Source organism: Micrasema longulum, unplaced genomic scaffold (genome assembly GCF_059751315.1).
Source record: "Micrasema longulum isolate JH-2025_06_02 unplaced genomic scaffold, ASM5975131v1 h1tg000343l, whole genome shotgun sequence".
Taxonomy (NCBI): domain Eukaryota; kingdom Metazoa; phylum Arthropoda; class Insecta; order Trichoptera; family Brachycentridae; genus Micrasema; species Micrasema longulum.
In genome coordinates, this window is record NW_028277546.1 from 190,366 (window position 1) to 214,648 (window position 24,283).

At 30.8% G+C, this 24,283-nt stretch overlaps 1 protein-coding gene across 4 annotated transcripts in view; it reads left to right on the forward strand.

Annotated features, from left to right (window-relative positions):
• LOC148282280 (betaine-homocysteine S-methyltransferase-like) overlaps nt 1-19,637 on the forward strand; it is a 40,892-nt gene extending 21,255 nt beyond the window's left edge. For all 4 annotated transcript variants that reach the window (XM_088225325.1, XM_088225327.1, XM_088225326.1 and 1 more), the window contains 5 exons: nt 5,251-5,412; nt 5,920-6,020; nt 9,272-9,433; nt 11,536-11,750; nt 18,085-19,637. In XM_088225325.1, coding sequence (XP_088081451.1) covers nt 5,251-5,412; nt 5,920-6,020; nt 9,272-9,433; nt 11,536-11,750; nt 18,085-18,256 — 812 coding nt within the window. In that variant the 3' untranslated portion in view covers nt 18,257-19,637. The remainder of the gene's footprint in view (nt 1-5,250; nt 5,413-5,919; nt 6,021-9,271; nt 9,434-11,535; nt 11,751-18,084) is intronic.
• Nucleotides 19,638-24,283: the final 4,646 nt, after the last annotated feature.

Consider the following 24,283-nt stretch of genomic DNA (forward strand, 5'->3'; position numbering starts at 1 on the left):
GTTTTTGTGATCGACACGTTTTTTCAGAAGTTGATTATAACAGTTTTTTGTATGAAAGCGGTCTGGCTGTTTTTAGCGGAAAATCGAATTGACCTTACTGCACTCCATAACAATAATATCTAATTTTTTCAAAATTGTGGACTGGCTCAATTACAATTAACTTTGACACTGCTAAACTACCTAATAATATATCAATAATAATGTAATATAATATAAACCGGATTGTGGTGCCGTAGTAATATTGTGGACTCACGGACCAATTATTTGTACTTGTATTTTCGAAACTCTTTGACTCTCATATTTTACTACTTTCTGCTTTTATTTGCGCCGTGTGATGTATAGTATAAGGCATAACATTAGAAATCTTCTTCTACGATTAGAGGCAGAAATGTGAATAAATCAGCCGGTCCCGATGCCAAAACCGGTGACGATGGCGTTTAGTTCTGATGATATGTTTAGTATATTTTCTATTCATTTTTACTCTTCCTTTCCAAAGGAGAGGCGATTTCATTAAAAAAACAAAAGACGTTTTCACTTTACACACAGTGTAACACTCACCATGCCAAAAATTCTTACCTACATAAATAATTAAGATGTTATCTTTACTTAACGAGAATCTACAGACGAAACCACTAGCCATTGATAGCTCATATGCCCTAGAATTGTCTTTTTTAATATTTCTTTTACTTATTTATTTCAGCAATTTACAATGAATTATTTATCCAACAAATTAATTAAGTAGTAAAAGTAAACATTTATATTTTTTATTTTTGCTGTTGGTTCATCTAAACTGCCTAACTAGTATAATAATAATATAATAACATTAAACAGTAATTACAGTTGTATTATTATGTGTGCTTTTTCAGTCTTAAAAGTAAATAATAAATATACAGTAAAAACATAAATAATACCAAAATATCTATATCCTAAGTCCTAAGTCATTACTAGTAAAACAAGAAATCAGCTTAGGTCCTTCTTCATCGGACAACAATTTGTCTTAGCTTCCATTTTTCCTCTTTAAAAAGGTTATCTGCGTCTATTAGTTATATTTCATTGCCTTGGCCTTTTCTGCTTTCGGTGATTAATATTTACCTTATGCCGTGTATCTCAATTATCTGTTACATGAAGGTAAGATTATTAGTCTTACGCTTCAGATATTAGTCCACGGACAGTAACTACAGAGTAAAAATGAATATTTTACGTTCACCCAGATAGAAAAAAAACGCAGGGACCTCAAGCGGGAGGCGGATTTTTCTCCAACCAATTTTGCAAACAAACTGGGGTACGATATCTTTTAATCATAATAAAACATATTTTGAACCATTGCCAATAAACAGTCAATATTCGTTTTCGTATCAAATTACAATTTAAAATATCTGATTAAGATAATCTACAAAATCACATCATATAAATCTCGTTTACAAGAGAGAGATTTTTTTTAAATACATGCTCTCACCTTGAGTAAAAACGTATTAAAAATAAATCGAGGACAAATAAATTATCACCTTTTCCGCCCGAAATCTTTGTATAAAATATCAAAATGAATTTTTACGAGATTTGGCACACCAACAAAATTAAATAGGTCAAGATGATTGGGAGCAATACAATGCTAATAAATAATATAATAATTCACTGTATATACTATACATATATCGGATGTTTTTGCTGTTAGCTGGGCAAAGTGCAATAAAATTGTATATATGATAAAATGTATAAATAAAAACAATAAAAAAATAAGAGAGGGAAATATTTGTTAAAATTAGTTGGTTTTTATGATATTCAAAATAATGAAAAAACACATTTATTTTTTTAAACAAAGCGCATTCTGTCAACACAGTTTTTGACTACTTTTTCCAACAAATCCGGCACCCTAAATGTGCGTGTTATATCGGCTTCCAATGCTTCAGAGTTTTTTTATTGTTTCTATAGACCATTAACTTAAGGAAATAATCCATGCCGTCAAATCACGGGATCCTGGAGGTTAGCTAACAGGATCGTTTCTAGTAAAAATGTTGTTGCCAAACTTAGTAAAATGCATGGTTTCACGAAGAGCTTTATGCGTTTGGTAAACTAAACAGTGATTTTTAGAGTGAATTTCCACAATATCGAAATATCACAAACTACTAGTACCGATGAAAATATGCGAAAAGGATTTAGAAAAATTAATTGTATTTTCAAAATCAACATGGGTATTCGTGAGATTTATTTTTCACCGAGTTTAAAAGGTAAGAATGATTTACAACAAAGAGCTTTAGAGATTAAACATTAAACAAAACGAATTCGTTGGGAGCCATCGGGCGTGGAAAATAGATCGATCTCTCTAGTGTTATTTGTTTTATAATGTTTGACAGCGCCCTCTGCTGGCCTGTCCTACGCTCAGAGTGATGTTCAGTTACGTAGTAAATCACTAACTTTGAAATCAACAATATTTAAGCAATGTAAACATTAAAAACGCGACTAAGATTTCTAAGAAGTCTAAGATTTTCATGTTGTCTTTTGTAGACTCTTGTCTACTATATATTGAATTTCACTAAACTAGTTAGTTTCAAATGCATTTTTCACAGAGCTACTCGCTTTAAGAAGTTTACTTGTATAGTGGGCTGGTAAATTGTAAAAAAAAATATGTAAGAGTACAATTTATAATATTAATATTAAAAATATGGGAAATTATGTGCGATTTTTGTTTGTTTGGATATTTTTTCGTAAAAACATTCGCTGGAAACTCAGTTTTATGTAAATACAAGTAATTACAAGAGCAAAATTTTTTCGTCAAGTCTCAGGTGCATTGTATAGATATATTTCTCTTCGTGATTTGTTGTTAAAAAGTCTTTTTTTGAAAAATATAATTAACGGATCACCGGAATGTTGAAAATGGCTTCATTTTTATGGAGATTATTCACGTGTTCCCCCATTTAAATCTCGTGAGCCCTCATTTTTTGGCAAAAGAACAGCAAATTGAAGTCGACCCTTTCGAGTTTATATACACTTTCGAGCGATTTAAAAATCATTGTTAAATTAACGTGACATTAATAAGGTAAAGAGTCACTGATCCAAAATACTAATATCTTGAGAGAAGCGTTCATTTTCTTTCCCGTTGTCTGTGGTTTCGTATCGTCTATTCCTGGGTCAATATCTTAATCTATGGTCGCTCTGTCCGTCCATGGATTTTGTTTTTTCATAAAGCTCATAATGCACCAGGTAGGTGTTACCTAGACTCCAGAAATCAATAGAAACATAATAAGAGTTTTAATGGTAGGTAAAACTCCAATATTATGTGTTCTGAATTGATTTCTGGAGTCCATATTATGAGAGATCTGTCTGTTATCTCCTGGTGGCCGGGTGACGCCATAATAATTTTATGACAATTATCCTAATCTCTGAATATAATTAATTATTTTGTTGAGTGATTGACCACTTATTAAGTATTACGTTGTGTTATTATTACTTAAAAATGGATAGGAGATAAATTTATTTTATCCCTAAAGCTGAGAGGTTATATTTACATAATAGACAAAATAGACAACCAAGTATTTTACATAATTTCTCGCAGATATTTTCACATAGACATCGATTTTCAGAAAGTTATACAACAGTTACTTGATTTGACAGTCAAGATATGATTAAAGAAGAGACAATATAATTATTCGATAAACTATTATAAAAATACAAGAAATTGTAAATCTCATCTAATACACATTATTTCATAGATACTATATAGACAAAAGCTCGTTTAATGAAGCAGGTGGAATTATAATATCGTACACATATCATCCTTTTTAGGAAAGATTTCTTAACAAAAATAACGTTACTGCAAAAGTTATATTTCTTTTAACTGCTCTAACTCCATTTTCACTAAAATTCCACCATTGTTGGCAAGGTCAATCCGGTTGCACTCAGTAGGATGCAATAAAACTAAAAAGTTTTTGGTTCTCTGGTAATATCTGTCGTTTGGCAATTTCTGTAAAGTGAGAGTCTTTTATACGTCTTACACTTCTGCAAGTTCTTTAATTTTAAGATAAAGGGGCATAAATCCACTCAAAACTTAGGCTGATGCTAAGAATATTATTTTATATCGCTGACGAGACTTGGTGGAACTACGTAGCTCTATGGAATACATATTTTTGCATTCGTATTTCTTATTAACCGCTTTTACCCATTCGCTTGAAGCATACGTAATCAAAGGCTTTACCGTTCCTACGAATATTTACTGCATAACTTTTGGTGATGCTTCCCATTCAGGTTTGGCTGCTTGAACAATTTTATTTGTTGCAGCTGCTGCTTTTTTGAAAACGTTGTCAACATGCTTGGACTAGTTGAGGTAATAATCTATAACAAGTCCCAAAACGTTAAATTGAACCGCATGTTTTAAGAAAACACCATTCATCCTTATGGTTTGTTGGGTTTTTTTTTTTCTAAATACGTATATAAGGGAATGGGTATAGTTATTGGCCGCTTAAGTTTTCTTCGCTTACTCAATTGGCTTCCGTTCTTTTGCCTTTAAGGTAAATCAAATAAAAATCATAAGCAATGACGGCAACGAAGCAATCAAGGCAATGACGTTTTTTAAATATTTTCAATGTTAACAAAGTAATTACGACAGAAATGCTGAACATTTTAGAAAAGGAAATATGGAAGTCTAGGCATTTAAATGGCTTATGACTTGTCATTGGCTTGTTTAAGTGGCCACGTTACACACTGTGTAACATTCACCATTTTGATTATGGTTTGAACATCCATATTTCTTCAATTCTTCCATTTGTTGATTTTAGTGTAGTTAAAGTTAGTAAATGCCTAGACTTCCATATTCCCTTATTTAAGGTATTCTCCATCCCTGTTGTAATTTGTTTATCTTAATGACTCCCAAAGGGGTGAAATCCAGTCTTTTGTCAACAAACATTTGGACAAACTCAAATATTGTCATTAATAAATTATTTAAAAAAAGAACATCCAGTCTAAGTATTATAAGATTTAGGATCTGTCATTGTATTGATTGGTTTTTGTCATCACTAACACAGTGTAACAATTACAAGTTTGACTGTGTTTGGACATCTACGAGTATGTCCAAATATTTTTAGAAGTTCTTAACAAATTTCAAGCCACTCGTCATTTCACAAGCTAGTGAAAAACTTAATATGTTGATACTTTTACAAAATAAATTAACTTGTGATGTTTTTTTTCGGTTTTGTTAGTGTTTTTGTTCAGTAAGTGGCTTACGATTTTTTACTACAAAATCAATTGTTTTGTTCATAGCTGGAGCTGACCTCATAATCACCAATACTTACCAAGCATCAATCGAAGGCTTCACGCGGTATCTTGGGGTGAACACTGCTGAAGGCCTGGCTCTCATGAATAGGGCTGTGGACCTAGCTAAACAGGCCAGGGAAATATTTCTAGAGGAGTATCCGGATGCAGGTAAAACTACCATTCATTTTATAAAAAAGTATCTATAATATTAATATTCTAAAATAGATTCATTGCGTCTGTCTCTCAGGAATTTAAGCCGAGCCTTATTGTCGTGGTACCAACGCTAAATCAGGGTCAATTTTGTCTGCTCAAATTGTATGTAACAGTCGACCATAGCTGACTTTTTATTGATTTGTTTTAAAATATTTCAATTCTTATGTAATTTTCCAAGTTCCAAGTAATCGTAAATAACCATGCTGGAAAGTGGGAATCAAAATAAAATTATGCACCACAATGATTCAAACCAATAAGCATAAATTTATTGGGATTAATAAATAAAACTCTCAGGAATGTAGAAAATCATATGAATTATAATGATTTTATTGGAAATTTAACGGAGTTTTTATCAAATTAGTTGCTAGTTAATTTCCTTATATTTGTTTTGTCAACTAAATGCTTTGGATTTTTTTTAAATCGTCTTGGCTTTAAAGGGTGCGTTTGATTGTATTCTTTCAGGCAATAAGCCCCTCGTTGTTGGATCAGTCGGTCCTTATGGAGCTTATCTTCATGATGGCTCGGAATATGATGGAAGCTATGCTGACACAACTTCCGTACAGGTGAGGTGAGTGACAGGGGTGTAACTCAATGGAAAATGTAATAATAAAATATTTCACATACGATCATTCTATGTAGCCTTGCCCCGAGGATTTCAACGCAACACCTATGTCATATCATTGAAAATTCTGAAGCTTTTCGTTGAAATTATTTACAAAAAAAATAGCAATTTGACAAATTTGTAACAATAAGACTAATTTAATCACTTTGCCACGTCTTTGAGTTTAGTGGGTTTATTTTTGTTTAGCACTAGTATTTTTCGAAATGAGTTAATTATTTATAGTTTTTTTATTTTTAATTATAGGTTTTATTTGAATTTATAAACCCTTGCGAATTACATTAATTAACCAAAATAATTTTTCTTTTTAAATGCATATTCAATAATGAATAATAATATTTTAAACATCTTTTGTAAAGGTTGTCCGAGTCTTCTGTTTAGTTTCATTTGCTAGTTTATTGTATAAATTCAGTCCCGGGTTTTCGTCTCGACTGTCCTTGTTTCATTTTAGAATGTTGTATGTAATATTGTTTTGATATTCTTGTATTGTATCCATGTTTAGTACAATATTTTTGAAGTTCTAGTTCTTTGTCTACAATTACATCTGTGGCTAATTTATGAAAAAAAAAAAGGATTCTAGTTGAAAAAGTGCAATTACATTTAATTGTTTAGTTTGTTTAGTGAGTTCTGTAGTTGCCGTTAGATAAAGGAGGTCATAATATACTAATTTTGATATTTTATTTTGCTGTCTTTATGGTCTGTTTATGTCATTTTGGTTTCCTCTTCCCCGTAGTTGTTGCATTAAACATATTATGATTTTACATAGGCTTTACCCATATATTATTTTTCTATTTTTGGAACGAAGTTTTTGACTGTTAAAAATTCACTCGATAATATCGCCACTTAGCTAATTAAATTATGCATATGAATTGCCCATGTCAATTGTCTGTTTACTGTTAGTCCTGAGTATTTGACATGTTCACATTTCAATAAGTCGTTCATTATTTATGTTAGCATCTATTGTATACTATTTTCTTCCAGATTCAAAATGGATAGTATAACTTTTTTTTTATTAAGTGTAAGTAAGTTTGTGTTAGTCCATTTAGTGAACATAGTGAAGTCTTTGTTAATATCTTTGTATTTAAACTTATAAATATTAAACGCTTGATTAATCATATCTTCAATAAACACGCAAACATTACACTCATGAATTATTTATTTATAAAGTAAATCATAAATCTATAAAGGTACCTTATTTGGTTATGTTGTATTCTTTGCTGAGAAATCCCGTAAGGAGGAATGCTTTTAATAAGTTCTTTTTTTTTACAAAGAACGGTTTTTTTATAAAAAAATATATAAATATACTACCTAATATTGTACATAAACTAACTTACTAACTAAATAGTGTAACATACTCCGAAATTAAGTTTTATACCCAAGCAATAACACTGACTGCAATTTTTCCATTTATCTTTTTTTTAAATGCAGTTTATAGATAAATTGTTAGATATCGTATAAACAAGTAGAGATCAAAGACTTAACATGAACATACCTTTTACATTAAACTTAAATCGTCAATCCATAAATTTTCAGTGGATTTTTACGATTCTAATGATATAACTATCAATGCATAAAAAAATTATTTTCGAGTTTAAAAGCAAGCACGTACAAAACGGTTTGCTGATTGTTTCACGTCATTTTGACGTCACACGTCACATGTCATGCCCGTCGAATGCGCTTGCGTACACTTATGGCGCGGTAGGGTAATACGTGCCATTTGTTCCATGGGGCGCGAAACGTTTCGTTTCCAGGTAATTCAAAATATGCATTTTTTATAACATTGTAGAAAGTTTGTCCGGCATTTCGTCGCACGGAAAAATATTAATATCATTACCAACGTATTTTTTTGCTTGTTTAAAAATATTAAAAACAATCTGAAATGACCGTTTTTAGTTTTTTCATTTTAATCATTACGTACATACTACATTTATTTCACAGTAATAATATCAAACCATAGATACTTAGTACAAAAAATTACTTCTTTGAATTCATTACTTTTTTTATTTTATTGAGTCTTTATTCAATAAAATACACACATTATTACAATATTAATACATTATATAAATAAAACAAAGTATTTAAACATATTTTGTCCCAATAAACTATTAAATAATATTTTGTCATCTGGTGCTCAGACATTAGTTTTAATTAATAATCAAATAAAAGAGTACAGACATAATACTGTATACATATAAAATAATAAACATATATTTATTTGTTTTTGATGGTTTGAAAAATATTTACTTGAATGGCAATTTGTCAAAAGTAAGTTTTGCTTGGGACAAACGACTCTTGTTATTATGATACCTGTAAACCTAGGTATAATATACAATACATATGTACGTCTAACAAAACTCACATCAAGAATATAAATTAATGAATTTCATATTTGACCGCAAACCCTTCACAACGTTCGGATTCCTACCTAAATTTAAATGGAAATACATTTTCACGGACTCATAAACGTCACTCTCGTGTGTTTTGGAAATATAACGAGTGAGTCGGATAAAAATTGTCAGTTAACTGAAATGTGGAGTTCACACACAATCAGGTCAAATATATATTTTTTAAATGTAACTTTGATATTTTATTTGATAGCTATTATTTTTATACGTTTCACACTTTAAATGTTGATCGACTACGGTCTCAAATAACGAAACGATTCATTTCTTAAAATCGATTATACTACGTTAATAATTGTACACGGCTAATGAGACAATTTGTAACATTTAGTTGAATTAATAATGTGACAGATTGGAGAAGAAAAATCTCCACTAAGAGCTGTTTTTTTTAAATAATTTAAATGAAAAAGATAATGCGAATAAATAATTATTAAAGTTATAATTTAATTGTTTGAAAAATTCCACATATAATTAATCAATTGTGTCCGTTTTTTTTCCAAATGAAGACGACACAACAACAAAAAAATTACAACAAATCAATCAATAATGTATTCTCCTTCATTACTTTAAAACAAATCAGTCAATAATTCATAGAATCTTCACCATAAACTGCGCAAATATGGCGAGCAGCTTTATTTTCTCAATTGAACGTGAACAGAAGGAGGTGTATCATGGTAGACACCTAGATCCTTTACACATAATGACTGTTTTTCTGATTTTTTTTTTGTATAAGATTCTAAATTAAGTAGATGAATGAAATATAGTTTTATTTAGAGATGTTTTGTTACCAAAGGTCATGAAAGAATGGCACCGACCCCGTATAACTGCACTTATCAACGCAGGAGTGGATCTGCTAGCCATGGAGACCATTCCTTGTCAAGAGGAGGCTGAGATGCTCGTGGAACTGCTTAAAGAGTGGCCCAATATGAAGGCTTGGCTGTCATTCAGCTGCAAGGTAAGATATCGATAATATTTATTTATAATTAGGCCAGTACTTGTACAACGAATCTGCATTGTGGTCAGTTTCGAGAAAGAAAAAAATAGGACTAATACTTTAAATAGTACCCATAAGAAATTGTATATTGAGACAAACTATAAAATAATATTACGAAGTTACGCTGGTTTGTGGTCCTGTGGTGTCGCGGACTCGGAATCAGATTTTTATTTTTTTTGCACCACAATAAGCCAGGAGGCCTAATTACAGTGGTGAATTACAGCAAAGAACACCCAGGCTTGAGAAAAATCACATTCAATTTTTGTGTTCTCACCGGGAATCGAACCCAGAATCTTCCGTGCGTGAGTCAAGCGTCTTCACCGCTACGCCACGGAGGTCATCGATGTCTGAATCGAGTTGCGGTAGACGTCCATTCAATTCCTGCTCTATCACGACTCAAATCCCATTTTCTAAAGCGGATATTTAGGGCTAATTTAAAATTGCCGCCTTATCGAAATATTTGAAATCGACCGTTATTCTAATATGAAATTAACATCGACACGAAGAACTTTTTAGAAAAAGGAATATAGAAGTCTATGCATCCACAAGACTTATGACCGTTCATTGGCTGCTTTAAGAGGGCACTTTACACACTTTGTAACATTCACCATTCTGCCTATATTCGAATATCTATATTCCTTCGATTCTTCTATCTGTTGATGTATGTAAAGTTAAAGAGCTGAAACCTTTATTGTTGCGGGTTAGATTCATATGATTGAATTATTTCACCTACATACTAGGCAACGCCTGAAAACATTTTTCAATTTTTAAACTTCTTCTTGGACCAGGTGAATTTATCAACAATTAACTCAAAACTTTGTTGATATGAAATTTATTTAAAAAAATCTCACTAATATATATATTTTTGAGAATTTATAATTTCAGAATTGAACTGACGTTTTGCATTTGAAAGAGCCAAATCCATTTGTAAAACAATTTTAATCTGGTGTTATCCATTTTTCATAAATCTAACTCATAAAGACCTACATATACAGGAATCATTTTATGGATCATCCTAGAAGTATGAATTGCAAAACAAAATGTCTAGTAAATCATAAAAAAAACGAGGCATTGTTGAAGCTCATATCTTATTTTCAATAAAAAAAAAATTACTTTCAAATAAATATTAAGCCAAAATAACCAATACCGAAATCTGAATTGTGATTTTGTTTGCATGTTGAGTCAGCAAAATAAATTCATGTTCAATTAATATTATTTTTTTTGTAGATAGGAAAACCTGAAAGCTCAGATTTAATTTCGATGTGGAAATGATGTAATACCTCATTACGTACATGAAAAAAATTTCAAGCAGTTGTTTGATAGAAGAAAAACGTATATTTTTTTGTGAAGTAAATATTTTTTACATCTTTCACGAAGCTGTTAAAATTATATACAAACTTATGTTTGTGCGTAATTTTCTATTTTTTTTTCTATTGCTTCTTAGTAATTCAATTGTTATTTTTTTCATACTGTTTTTACTTTACTTTACTGATTTTTTTAAATTTCTACGATTAAAAATGTGTGAATACAAAACCAAAGCCTTGATATCTTCGGTTCGTATTGCATTTATATCAATCTCAGGTCGTAAAAATGAAATATCACATACTACGAATCTTCAGGCGTGATTTAAACAGACCTACTGTAGAAACATATTTGATACAGGATGGGAGATGATTTCACGATCTTAAATGTGCTGCTCGTATGGAAATGTATGGAGAAGAATTGTGGATAGAAATTAAGAGCGTGTTTATAGATGATAGCCAAACGCCATATCTACTGAACTACCACGCGAAATTTGAACCGAAAAACCTACTTATTGTTTATTTTTTTTTGATTCTGAAATACAAAAAAAAACATCGAATACTCAGGGCCTTACTCATAAACTTGGTATAAAGTTACGCGTAGTTAAAGTTGCGCCTACGCATAGTGATAGAATAATATTAGTGAAGGTGGTTTTCTTATCTGTATTCTACCAATATGCCTACGCGTAACTTTATACCAGGTTTATAAGCAATGCCCTCACAGTAATAACTGCATTAATGTTTTAATTGTATTTTTTTCAGGATGACCGTAGTATAGCGCACGGAGAGAGTTTTCAAAAGGTGGCCACAAAGTGCTGGGACAGTAATCCTTCTCAACTGGTAGCTGTTGGTGTCAACTGTCTCAGCCCTAGTTTGGTCAAGGGCCTCATCTCTGGTATCAACAAAAACAGGGAAAACAACAGAATCCCACTCATTGTATACCCCAACAGCGGCGAAAAGTACAACCCACAACTCGGGTAATTCCATTAATAAAATATTTAACATTTCCATCTTATTGATTTATTTCAAATTACTTTCTGACAGCAAACAATGTTTGAAAATTACTAATCAGGGAAGAACGGGGCACGAGGGAGTTACGGGTAAGATGGTGTTATTGGCAAAATTACTTTTCCCGTAACAAGTCCTTTATATTTAGTAGGCACAACCGATATTTCAGACGGGAACTATATGTATGATCATAGAATTATAATAGTCAGGAAACTGACAGAAGCTGACAAAACTACTCAAAAATAAAATCACGAATTAGTAGTTTTACGTTTTGGCCATAATTTTATCTGTAGACGTCGCTTAGTACGCAACTGCCGATTTAAATTCTTACGCCGTGTTGTGTCGTTTTTAAGTGTCAAAATACTACTGGTATTAAAAGGGAATAGGGTGGGATCACATTTCATATGAAAGTGGCGGTTTCATAAATAATATTATTAAGAAATCGATTTTTTCACCGTCTGTCAGATTGTTCAATAAAACAAGGCAGACATTTTGTTAGTATTGCCAATTGCCGGGGTAGTCGATTTTTTTACCCTACATTTTATTAATAAGCTCAAGCATAATTATTAACTGTCGGCCACGTGGTGTAATGGTCAGCGCGTTTGCCTACCATGCGAGAGGTCTCGGGTTCGATTCCTGACATGGTTGAAATGAAATATTTTTGTAAAGGGGTGTTTTTACACTAGAATATTTCATAGTCCCGGGACTGGTATCTGAAGCGTAAGACTGATCATCTTGCCTTCATGTAACAAAATTGATCAAGGTACGCTGAGATTGGTGTACCAATTCAGTACCCTATGCACCATATGGCACGGAAAGGGAATGATGATGATGATGATGATGATAATAATTATTAAACTGTATTAATTTCACTTTATCACGAAATGATTATTTAATGTTTTTTTTACGTTTGCCTAATAAAAGTGCCGGTTTTTTTATGGTCCAGTCATCAAAATATTTTTTGTGTTAAAACATAACATAACATAACACAAAATTGTCTGATACGTGTGTTATGATATTATATTGTTCGCGGTTTGATAACATTACGCGGCCACTTCGCGCATGCGCGCAGGTGCGATTTCGTGCAGGGGGGGCGGATGAATACTTATACATCTACAGTATTGTGCGAATTAGTGGAATAAGAGTCATTTTTATCATTTTTTACGTATAGCAACACTCATATGTCAATTTGACAGTTATTTATCGCCAAAAATAATGACTTACAGTTCATTAATCCTTTGGGAACTTATGTTGGTGTTTGTTGGTGTACTATCTGTTTCTTTTTTTTTACATTTTCTCAATAAAGGACTAATTTTATATATTGCTTGCATATTAAGCAGTGTTTTTAAGTTGGTTTAATTCATAGATATCATGCCGAGGAAAGGGGAGAAGATTTTAACCTTAAGTGAACATACATCAATGACTCAGAAGGAGATTGCAAATGAAATTGCTGTGGGTGTTTTCTGCAAATTGAGAAATACCGTTTTTGTGATCGAAACTATTTTCAGAAGGTGATTATTACAGTTTTTTGTATGAAAGCGGTCTGTTTTTAGCATGACATAAAATTGGCCTTACTGCACCCGATAACACCAATATCTCAGTTTTATTCAATTGTGAACTGACTGCTTTTTGAATAACTACGTTCAGTTGTTTCAGTGCATGAATGCGGTGGATGTGAGACAATTTTATCAAATAATAAGCATTGACAAATGTCTGGTCAAACAATAAAGATATGTCTCAGCAAGTTGTTCAAACGAGATTTTTCAAAAATCTTAATTATGTTATACCCAAAACCCACACGACTTTTTCTCAAAGGTACCTCTTCTTTATGGCAGTGAAAGTTTTAAATATTTTCGAAGAGCGTATTAAGCTCTCAAGGGCAAAATCTATTTTCAAGAGAGGGGTTCAGGACTGGATTTTCCTTTAAGGGAGGGATTTGAGTGGGGTGATTTTTCAAATATTTGAGTTGGCTTGTTTCATGTAAATCAAATGTCTATTTTCGTCTGTTTTTTCTTCATATTTATTTATTTACAGACTTATTGACGTGCTATGTTTTGTGTAATATTGAAGTATATTATTCGTCACAACTCCCAAGTCAACACAGGACTCTAGTCCTATGGGATTGTGACTTTTATCTCAATAAACGTTAATAAAATTTGATTGCAAGTAAATTAATGAATTAATTACTCAAATTTTTTTTATTCAATATTAAATAACAACATAACTCTTTATAGGACACATTTTTTGGTTTGATTTACGTCTTCCAAACCTAATGAAATAATTGGTAGAATCCCATATTCAAATTTGGTAAGGTATCCAAAATAAAATAGTTTTACAGGATTCAATTCTGCTTTTTTTTGATAATGAGAACAAACAAATATAAAAAGAGTTTGATAATGTCCTTACAAGATAAAACGCGTCACATTATACATTATTGTATTAAAAAAAATAAAGTACAATTAAATCTAATGAAATTATTTTATTTTGGATGCTTTACCAAAAATTATAATTAAATATGTTTTTTTAAAAGATAATAAACATATTGCATTTGTAGACTTATCTACCAATGAACGTTATTACGTTACTCTTGTGACATAAGACTTATTATTAATACTAAATCATAATAAATAAAAATAGAAAATGTAGACTTCAATGAGGAAGTTTGGTGGTTTTTTTTTATTATTATTTGTTAATATACTATTAAAATAAAAAAAATTAAAAAAATATGTGTCAGCGCTTTGATTTCTAAAAGTTTTTTTTTTTTAAATTACTTCGCGTGTGACGTGTGACGTGTTAAGTTCTATTCCCCTTCTTCTCGATGCATTCAGTTGATTCGTCAGTGTACTTACTGTAAACCGGAAACATATTACAACTTATCATTGGTGGATTCGCAAGAACTAGTGACGTCATGCAAAGTAGTTCGTTTTTATTAAAATCATCTTTAGAATTATTATCATAAATTTTCAAGAAACTTTGCCTAACAACAACTGAATACCCTAATTTTTATCGCGCATAAAAATACGTTGTTTATATCCAATTCCTTATAAGGCTGAACATTCTTATTCTGGTGGTATATGTATGTACTATTTTGTTCTAGGTGTCCTCTTAGGGGTAGATATAAAAATTAAATTCCTTATATATTCTTAAATTATTCCTTATAATCTACAGATTATTCCTTTTGATTATATTGTATTTTTAATCACTGAACAAATTAAAATAACTGTCATGAACTTTACTCGTTTGTTCCAGAATTTAAACAAAGCGAAAATAAATCAATAGCAAATAAAAATAACATTTGGTTATCTGTGTTTATTAAATAATGTTATCAAACTCCTTTTGACGCAAAAATAACTCTGAATAAATAAATTATAACATGTAACTTTTTGTTGTTGATAACGACCTATCCAAAAGTGTTAGTGCCGCGAATATAGTTTGCTGATAAAAGACATACATGTATATGTACTCAAATACAAATCTACAACAAAGAAAACATTTTTGGAACCAATAAAATGGGTGAACTCACAATCGATTAGTCGTAGAGATGCGCGGTATGAAATTGAGCTACAAATACAATATACAACAATATTAGGAAGTTGAGAGCTACGGAAAATTGATTATAAAAAATATTTCTTGCACTTTAATTGTGCCGCAAAGTTTCTCAAAAATGTTTGAAAAAAATAAAAAAGATGATTCAATAAAAATGAACTACTTTGGAACGTCTCAGGTTCATGTGAATACATGTTTACAATAACCAATTAATTATAACGTTGTTATTTTGTTGTGGCAACGAATTTTCGGCTTTTGGGGTAGCCATGTTTTCAGACGTTCAGCGTGCTTTGACGATCAGGGGGTATAAATAATTTCTTTTTATATTTGAACGGGGTTCTGCTTTTAAATCAGAATAACTCACCGACTTAAACTCGTGACGTCGGGGATTGGTGTAATTTCGAAGTCTCGGTGGGGATTTTTAAAATTACAAAACGTTAAAAAATCATAGCTACGATAATATGTATTTATTTATTTATTCAAATTTTTTCCATTATTAATAATGATTAATAATAAATATAATGTGACCTCACTGGGGTTGCCAGTGCCGAGGACACTTAAAAGTTTACTTTTTTAAATATTTTTACATTTGAGAATAAACTTAAACACAGTGTTTATTTTTTTGGCTTAATTTGATATTATTTTAACAAACATTTTTTTTAAAGCACCAAGGCCCGGTTGTTTGATCGTTAGTAAAAGTAGAGTTTCACTATAGTTTAATTTGCCAACGATTTTGGTTTTACTATCGTTCTACCATCAGTGCGTTGTTTCACCCGCATTTTTACTATAATAAAATGTAACCACTGGTTTTTCGATTCCAAAGCTCAAAAATGGAATATTGTTCTTTATTCATTTTTTCACAAATGGTTACACTGTGGAATGTGACTTTGAAAACGTCAAAACACCGAACAACGTGACAACATGGCATGGGTACTGAGTAAACGCAACAAAATAACATCGGTTAACATAATCTTAAAATATTTTTATTTTTTTCAATTTAATGAAATAAAATCCGAGTTACAATAACAATATTATAATATCTTATTTGAAAGCCAGAATGATAAGAAAAATAAAATGACAACTAAAATACTGTCAATCCATCAAGATAGAAAATTTTAGCTCTAGAATATTATAATTTGGGAATATAATATAATATTTATATGTTCTTTGTTCATGCCATTATTTATAATTTAAAAAAATATCCAAAACATTTGTTAAATATTTAACCGCATTATTTTAAAAAAGAAGACAAGATTTGACTGACACAAAATTGTCCGTCCGAGGTTTGTTGGAATAATACTGCCAAATTGTTTTCAAAATGTTTTCGTTTTCTTGACAATAAGTACAAAATGTTATAATTTAAAAGAACCCTCCGATTTATATTGATCATAATACGCGTAATCCATTCCGTATTCGTAAATAAAAGCAAAACTGAGAGACGTGAGCAAATAACGACAACCGATAAACGTCAAAAAATGACGCCATCTAGATTATTTTACCATAGTAAAACGTTTTACTTGCCAACATTGGCGGGTAAAATTTTTAACTAATGGTCAAAGACTTTTACTATCCACCGTTAGTTACTATGGATGAAACAACCCATTTTGTCCATTTTTTACTATTACTACGGATGTTTTTACTATTACTAACGATCAAACAACCGGGCCTAAACATGATTTTCGAAGCGAATTTCTTTTCGGGTTTCTTCGATATGAAATAAAACTAGCGGTAATTCGAAACTACATGAATATTTAATTTCACCACTTTTGCCAGATGAAATTGCATAAAAAGTCATAGCTGCAAAATTAAAATAATAAATAAAAATAAAAAGTTATTTCTTTTGTGGTTTGTTATTTAAACGTTTATTTATTTACTCGTATGTACATATTCAACAACAAAAAGAAAGTTCCTGTAATCTACATACAAATAAAAATAGGTCAACTTTGATAGCAGGAATATCAACCTAATGTACCTTAAAATATAATATATATCATATTATAACACATACAAACATAATACGCACATAGAATAACGAATTACGATTACACTTGCAGGTAAATTATTGTCGAATATTCGCAAAACAAAACATGTTTTTCGTTAATAATTAAATAGTTTAATCACTGCTGTGTTAAACTATGACCTCAGTAAAAAATCAAATACTCCCACCTTCCTACAACATGCAAATCCTTCTTCATTCTCCTCAACTTCTTATTCTAAAACTTCGCAAGTTTTATTTTTATATTTAACATGGCACTGGCAAAACACCTTAGAGGTGGCAAATCAAAGGTTAAAAAAAAGTTTTTTTCGAGAATTGACACTTTTATGAATTTCGTGAAAATCTACGCCTAAGATCAGTTTCTCGAGTGCCCCAACAACAAATTTCCATATTCTAATTTATATTACGCCACCCTGAATAACCCTCCGTTGATCATATTCCTAAATAATACTAATAGTGTAGTACGTTCGCAGGAAAAAAAACATTATTGCCCGATTCATGTGCCCCATAAAGGCACAGCACTATCAGTATTGTTTTGGACTGTGATCGACCTTCATTTTGGTGTACCAATTTAGTGCCCTTTGCACCAATAAGTGTGGAAAGAGAAATTATGGTGATGATTAATTATAATGTACATACCCATTGAATACTATACTGATTAGCTGAGAAAATGATCCAAAATTTGAAATACATAAATATCATGCACTTATTTTAAATTTTGTGTATCCGATTTTTTTAAAGTGTTTTTTTTTTGTTTTTAGGTGGATCGATCGCGACAAGGCCGAGCCAGTTGAAGGTTTTATTCACGAATGGCTGGACATGGGGGTCATATACATAGGAGGGTGTTGTAGGACCTACGCCGCTGATGTGTCCCGTATAAGGACTCAAGTGTTCAGGTGGCTGAACAAACGAAATGCCACATTACAAATATAATAATAATTTCGCACGATCTCATATAATACCAGGGTCTACTATTCTTGTAATTTACTAATTTACAACACGAACTTATTTCAATTATGTGAGTAGCTTAGGTGAACAAAGCTGGTTTAATTTCAAAACGAAAATAAGATATCGATGTTAGAATAAATACTCTCGGGTAAAAATACTGCTAACCCAAAATATTTGTTAAAAACATCATTTTAGTCATTTGATTTAACTAAAAAATGCAAGAAATACAGATTTCATTTTGTAATTTCAATCAAAAAAATATATGCATCTCAGAAAATATTAAATATTGTAATTGCCAAACTGCATAAAATTTTAAAACCATGTCTTAAAACGGGAGTAGAAATTCAAAAACCTTTCCAGGCGTTTCCCAATATATGAAATATCTCGTTAGAAACTTACACACATCAATAAAATAAAAACAGATAGAAGTTATGAAAGCTAAAAGAGAGGCAAAATAAAGTGATCTCTTAAACCAGCAAATAATGGCTTTTCATATAATAACCTTCTTAAAAGGGTTCTTTATTTACATATAGAAATATCTGTCAATCTCAATAAATTCTCTAGAGGGTGCACGCTTATTTACACGGTATATTCGTGTCTAGAATGATTTGGATAAAATAAAATATTATTGTCAAATAATAGTAGTGGCGGCCTCTAACAACACGAGACGACAGAAGACACTCCTTGAACCTGAGGATCTATTATTGTATTATCTACCTCCTCATTTACATTATGTAACTATTATGAATCCAGTGCCCGTATTTCAATGGGAAGTTAACATTTATCTTCAATTTTATCTACAAATTAAAGTTATGTTTTGTGTATGAAAAATAAAATATGCGTACATTTTTTATTTTTAAACATGTTTAGTTACAGGTTACCGATGAAGGTATTTTAAATTTGCATACAAATATACGCATGTTCGTACATAAATATCGATTTTACTTTACACCGTCTCGATATGTACCGATGAAGATAGCGTTAATAATCGCGGCCCAGAGATAATACTTTTTAATTAGTCACTGATTATTCACAAACTAACAAGAAAATCGCCATCTTTGACGCGCCATAAATATGTAAATCGAGCTGTAATATAAATATACTAGACAATATAAAATTTCTAATGTAACCCTAACGGGTTTTTTAAAATTGTAAATAAATAAAAGTAAATAAAAAAATATTACGTGCATTTTATAAATCAATTAAAAAATAAATTTAACAAGAGGCAAGTGGCACACTCAATACTAACCGATAAAATAATAATACATTATGCAAAAGTTTTTCATGAGTTTAAGCTTTATTTTTATGCTAATGTGTCTAGTCATAAAAATGTCTAGTATCAATAAATAATTATGACAAAAAAAAATGGTCAAAATTAAAAAGGTTACATAGGAAAGTTTATGCTATAGACATTATAAATATTTACTTTAAAAATACCTGCCTCCATATAAAAACAAAATGATACAGTTTTAATAGTAACCTACTTAAAAAATCAAAGCGTGATTATCAAAAAATCAAAACAAGATGATCAAAAAATCAAAAAGAGGTGGCCAAGAAATATGAATAAAATACGCTTCGTGAATTATAAAATTATGTCTAAATATATTAAAAATAAAAAAATTATTGAAAATATCAACTACGTATAATATTTTTGTATCAAGGGTATGTTTATTTGCCTAGCCATTATGATTATGATAGGTATGTAAATGAAATTAATTGATCGAATATATTTCAATACAAATGTTTTGAACTTTGAAATATATGTCCAATTGAGTTTTAAAATAAATGTGATATAGAAAACATATTCGTTTAGTTATTTTTTTAACGGTTAAGTTATCCTTCTCCAACATCAATAAAAAAAATCTATCTTTAAGCATGTTTTTTTTTTAATTTGGTTTTTGTAAACATTATAATATACAATATATTCAATGTTGATTTTTTGTAAGAAACGTTTTTCTCAATTATTTATATGAAAACTAGAATTCGCATGGCGAAGAGGAAAGCATTATTCCAGTTATCGCAACAATCTTACATCAATAATATTATGATTAGTTACCTACTACAAAACATTAGGGTTCATATTATAATATTAGAGGAGACTGGCTAAATATAGAACACTATCCCGAATATCCTACTATTATTTATTTCGAATGACGCAATACAAGACCATATTTTATCTTATTCACTCACATTAGTATCGCACTCATTTTGTCTAGCCATTCCGACGAACGCTGATGGAGTGGGGGAAGATTTTTGTTTCGGCTGTGATAGAAAAATTTTCAAGGTACGTAAAAGCTAGATAATTTTTGTAAATTCATTGAAAATAATATTATGATTATACCTATGTTCAGCAAGCTGTATTTATGTTTGTCTTTATATAAGTCACGGGGAGTCTAATGAGGAAGTTCGGCCCTATCGGAAATTCGATATAAAAAATGTATTCTTACACGCGGTAAAAATAAGAGCATTAAATTGAAATTGAGCAAAAAATTATATATTTTAATAATTACGAACTACTTTCCATGACGTCACTATTTCTTCCGAATCTGCCAATGATAAGAGAGCTGTGATAGGTTTCCGGTTTACGGTAAGTCAACTGACTAATCAGCAGAATTCATCAATAAGAAGAGACAGAGAACTGATACGTCACACGCGAAGTAATTTCAAAAATACAAAACTCACAATAGCGCTTATACATAATAAAAAATTGTGGCTTAGTTAAGTAGTAAAAATATTTATTTTTTTTAAAACCACTCAACTTCCTCATTATGGAATATTCCATATTTGGGTTTTAATGCTTAAGAGGTTGGATTTTTATATTTATTCTTAAAATATCGTCGTCATACAAAAAAAAACAAAAGACGGTTAACGGTCACTATGGGTAAGTTTGTTACCAACTTTACTATTTATTTATTTTTAAAATAAAAAGATATATACCCGAGTTCTTATTATTTAATCAATTTTTTTAAATTTTCAGACCATTTCCTTAAAGTCGTAAATAACTTGTGCTGGAAAAATGGAAATCGAGTTGTGGTAGAGTGGGATTTGAACCTCGGACCTTTGGCCCGTGAGTCCACAATGCTACCACGGAACCACAACCCGGTTCTATGTCGCTATACTATCTATGAATACTTTGTCTTCTGTATTGGTAACTCGTGGACTTTATGCCTCAAGTCTTGCAGCTACCGAACGCATGAACGGTTGGAATTCTAGACCCCATTTACAAAATTTAGGTAATTGATAGTTGATATAAAGTTTACATATTGAAGTTAGATTATTAATCGTATTGCAGCTACAAAGTGCATGGACGAATGGAATTCCAGCAACTCAAAATTATGACATAGTTTTATTTTTAAATCAACATTGAGCAATACAATGGTTCGTGAAAGATATTCGAAGGGTTGCTTTCGAAGATTGTAAGTAGTTACTGCCGCGCATGTGGCCAAAAAGTTGCTTGCCAATTCCTGGAATATGCAAGATGCACATTTGTTTTTTTTTTTTGCACCACAACAGGCCAGGAGGCCTAATTACAGTGGTGAACTACATCACAGAGCACCCAGGCTTGAGAAAAATCACATTTTAATTTTTGTGTTCTCACCGGGAATCGAACCCGGAACCTTCCGTGTGTGAATCAAGCATCTTGACCACTACACCACGGAGGCCGCCACATGTGTAGTTAGTAGTTACCGAGGAATTGCGCCTATTGTTCCAATGACTTGGTGTCCATTTTTATCTTTACTATTTCGTTTTATGATGGGTACGCAACATTTACGCTCAATTTATTTCTTTACATTAATATTAGACAAACGCGTGTATGAAAATGGTACAAGGATTGAGGTGTCATTTCGTATGTTACTAAAAAGTAAGTTCATTTTTAGTAACATTGTTGTAATTCATTGTGAGAGGCTTCAAATAGTCAAATTTGGGTAATTACGCGTCACAAATTAATACAATCATTCTTAAACAGTTTTAATGGATTCATCCACTTTTTTACAATTTTAAAGTAACAGGCGCACTGTTGTTTAAAAGTTTCTATCGGTCACTATTTGTTACATATTTTGATAAGAATAGAGTGTAATTCAATGTTACAAAATAAATTAATAGTCTTTTTTTTACACATTGACGGCTAATAAATACTAACTCAATGTTCAACCGTTAACCACTCAACTTCAACCGTTAACCACTCATTTTCGAATTTTAATGATTGGAGAGTGAAACCCCTAGCCTGTGGCTGTCCGAATACATCGTAAAAATAAAACAAGGGCATTTAATATGCCTTGTTGATAAATTATAATATTATTACCAGAGAACTGCTATAAATATTAAATTTTAAAAATGTACAATCTCAGGCCAAAAATCTGGCAAGTAACTATTATCGTCAACTTGTCAATTTTGCCCAATATCATAGAATTTTTGTATGGGACTACTCCTATCCATAATACTAATAAGTTATACAAATTACTCTGAGCATTTTTACAAGTACACAACGATTGCTTTTCTTTTATTTATGCAATTTTAGAAGACAAAACATACTGGGCAAAATTATGTCCACTTATTTTCAATTTTGCCCACTTGGTCATTAACCGTTAATTTAGGTTTTATCATCCGTATCATACGGTTTATTATTACTTTTCTTTTTGTGCGAAAAATGCTGTTTATGTTTAAACAATAGCATCATTGAGGCATCACCATTATAAAATTAATGCAAAAAATAGGTGGGCAACATTGTCTACTATTTCCTCAATTTTTCTATACAATGCGGATTTGTGTGCTAGGGTTGGCACATAATTGGATCTTTAACTAAACCAAAGGAGTTAATCTCTTATCCTTTTATTTTTTTGTGTTTGACTATGCATAAACCAATAAATTATAGATCGTTTTTACATTTTTTTTACAAACACTTTCAGTTCTGATGCGATTTTCGTAATTAAAGGGGCAAGCTCTCAAAACGATTTTTCTTTTAATATGTATGCCGAAAACAAAAAAAACTTTATTTTTAATTTACTACAGTAGTGCAATTATTTGCTAGATTACATATCTTTTGAAATTGTATTTTATTTTAATAAATTCTTTGTTTTATTCTCTTCTTTAGACTGTTAAAAATATTTATACAAAAAAATATTTAAAATAAATAAAATGGGTATTCATAATTTTACAAAAAAGCTGGCAAATTTAATAAAGTAAAACTTACTTAAATGTTACGTTACTTACATTTTTTAAATTTTTTTTTTGTTTTTGAAAAGTAAAAACAAATATTGGTTTAAGTAAAATCATTTTTAATTTACTCACAGAAAATGACTCAATCTCGCAGTTTTAAAGGTTTACATTGAATTTATGGAAACTTTTACGAAAGACGACAGGTTCAGACAAAGATTTCACTATGTTTCAATTAAATACATTAGCAATATCATTAACTTGAGGCCACACAAAGTACCATTACGTTTGCCTCTTACAAATGAATTAAAATTGTAGTTGTTGATGCGCTGACAACTTAACCAACATAATATTTGTCGTTTTGCGTATCAACAGTGTTAAACTTTACTAAAACGGAAGCGACTTCTTTACCGTTATTAATTTCAAGGGGATCAGACATTGTTTTTTCGTTTTCCTCGGCCGAAGATTCGGAGGCACGTTGTTCATATTCGTTGTGATGACCTATGATGAATGTCTCGAAATCTTTTGATTTATCAACTGAGTAGGCATCAGAGTCTGTTGTGTCCGTGTAGATATGATTTTTTTTTAATGTTCTCCTGATTTTTTTATCCTGATGGCAGAGAAAAATTGGATGGATTGTCATCCAATGCTGTGTGGTATAAAAAGTTTTGATGAGCAAAATAACTGGCTTGTTATTTTCAGCGTGTATTTGAATTGAAACACCCATCAGATTTTTTATCCTATTTGTTAAATCTTTGGCAAAAAATCTGATTTATGGGTCAGTTTGAACAAAACATTCGGTTACCTCGTTTATAATCATGTTTTTGTCGCTTACTTCATTTTCTTTTATAATTTCTG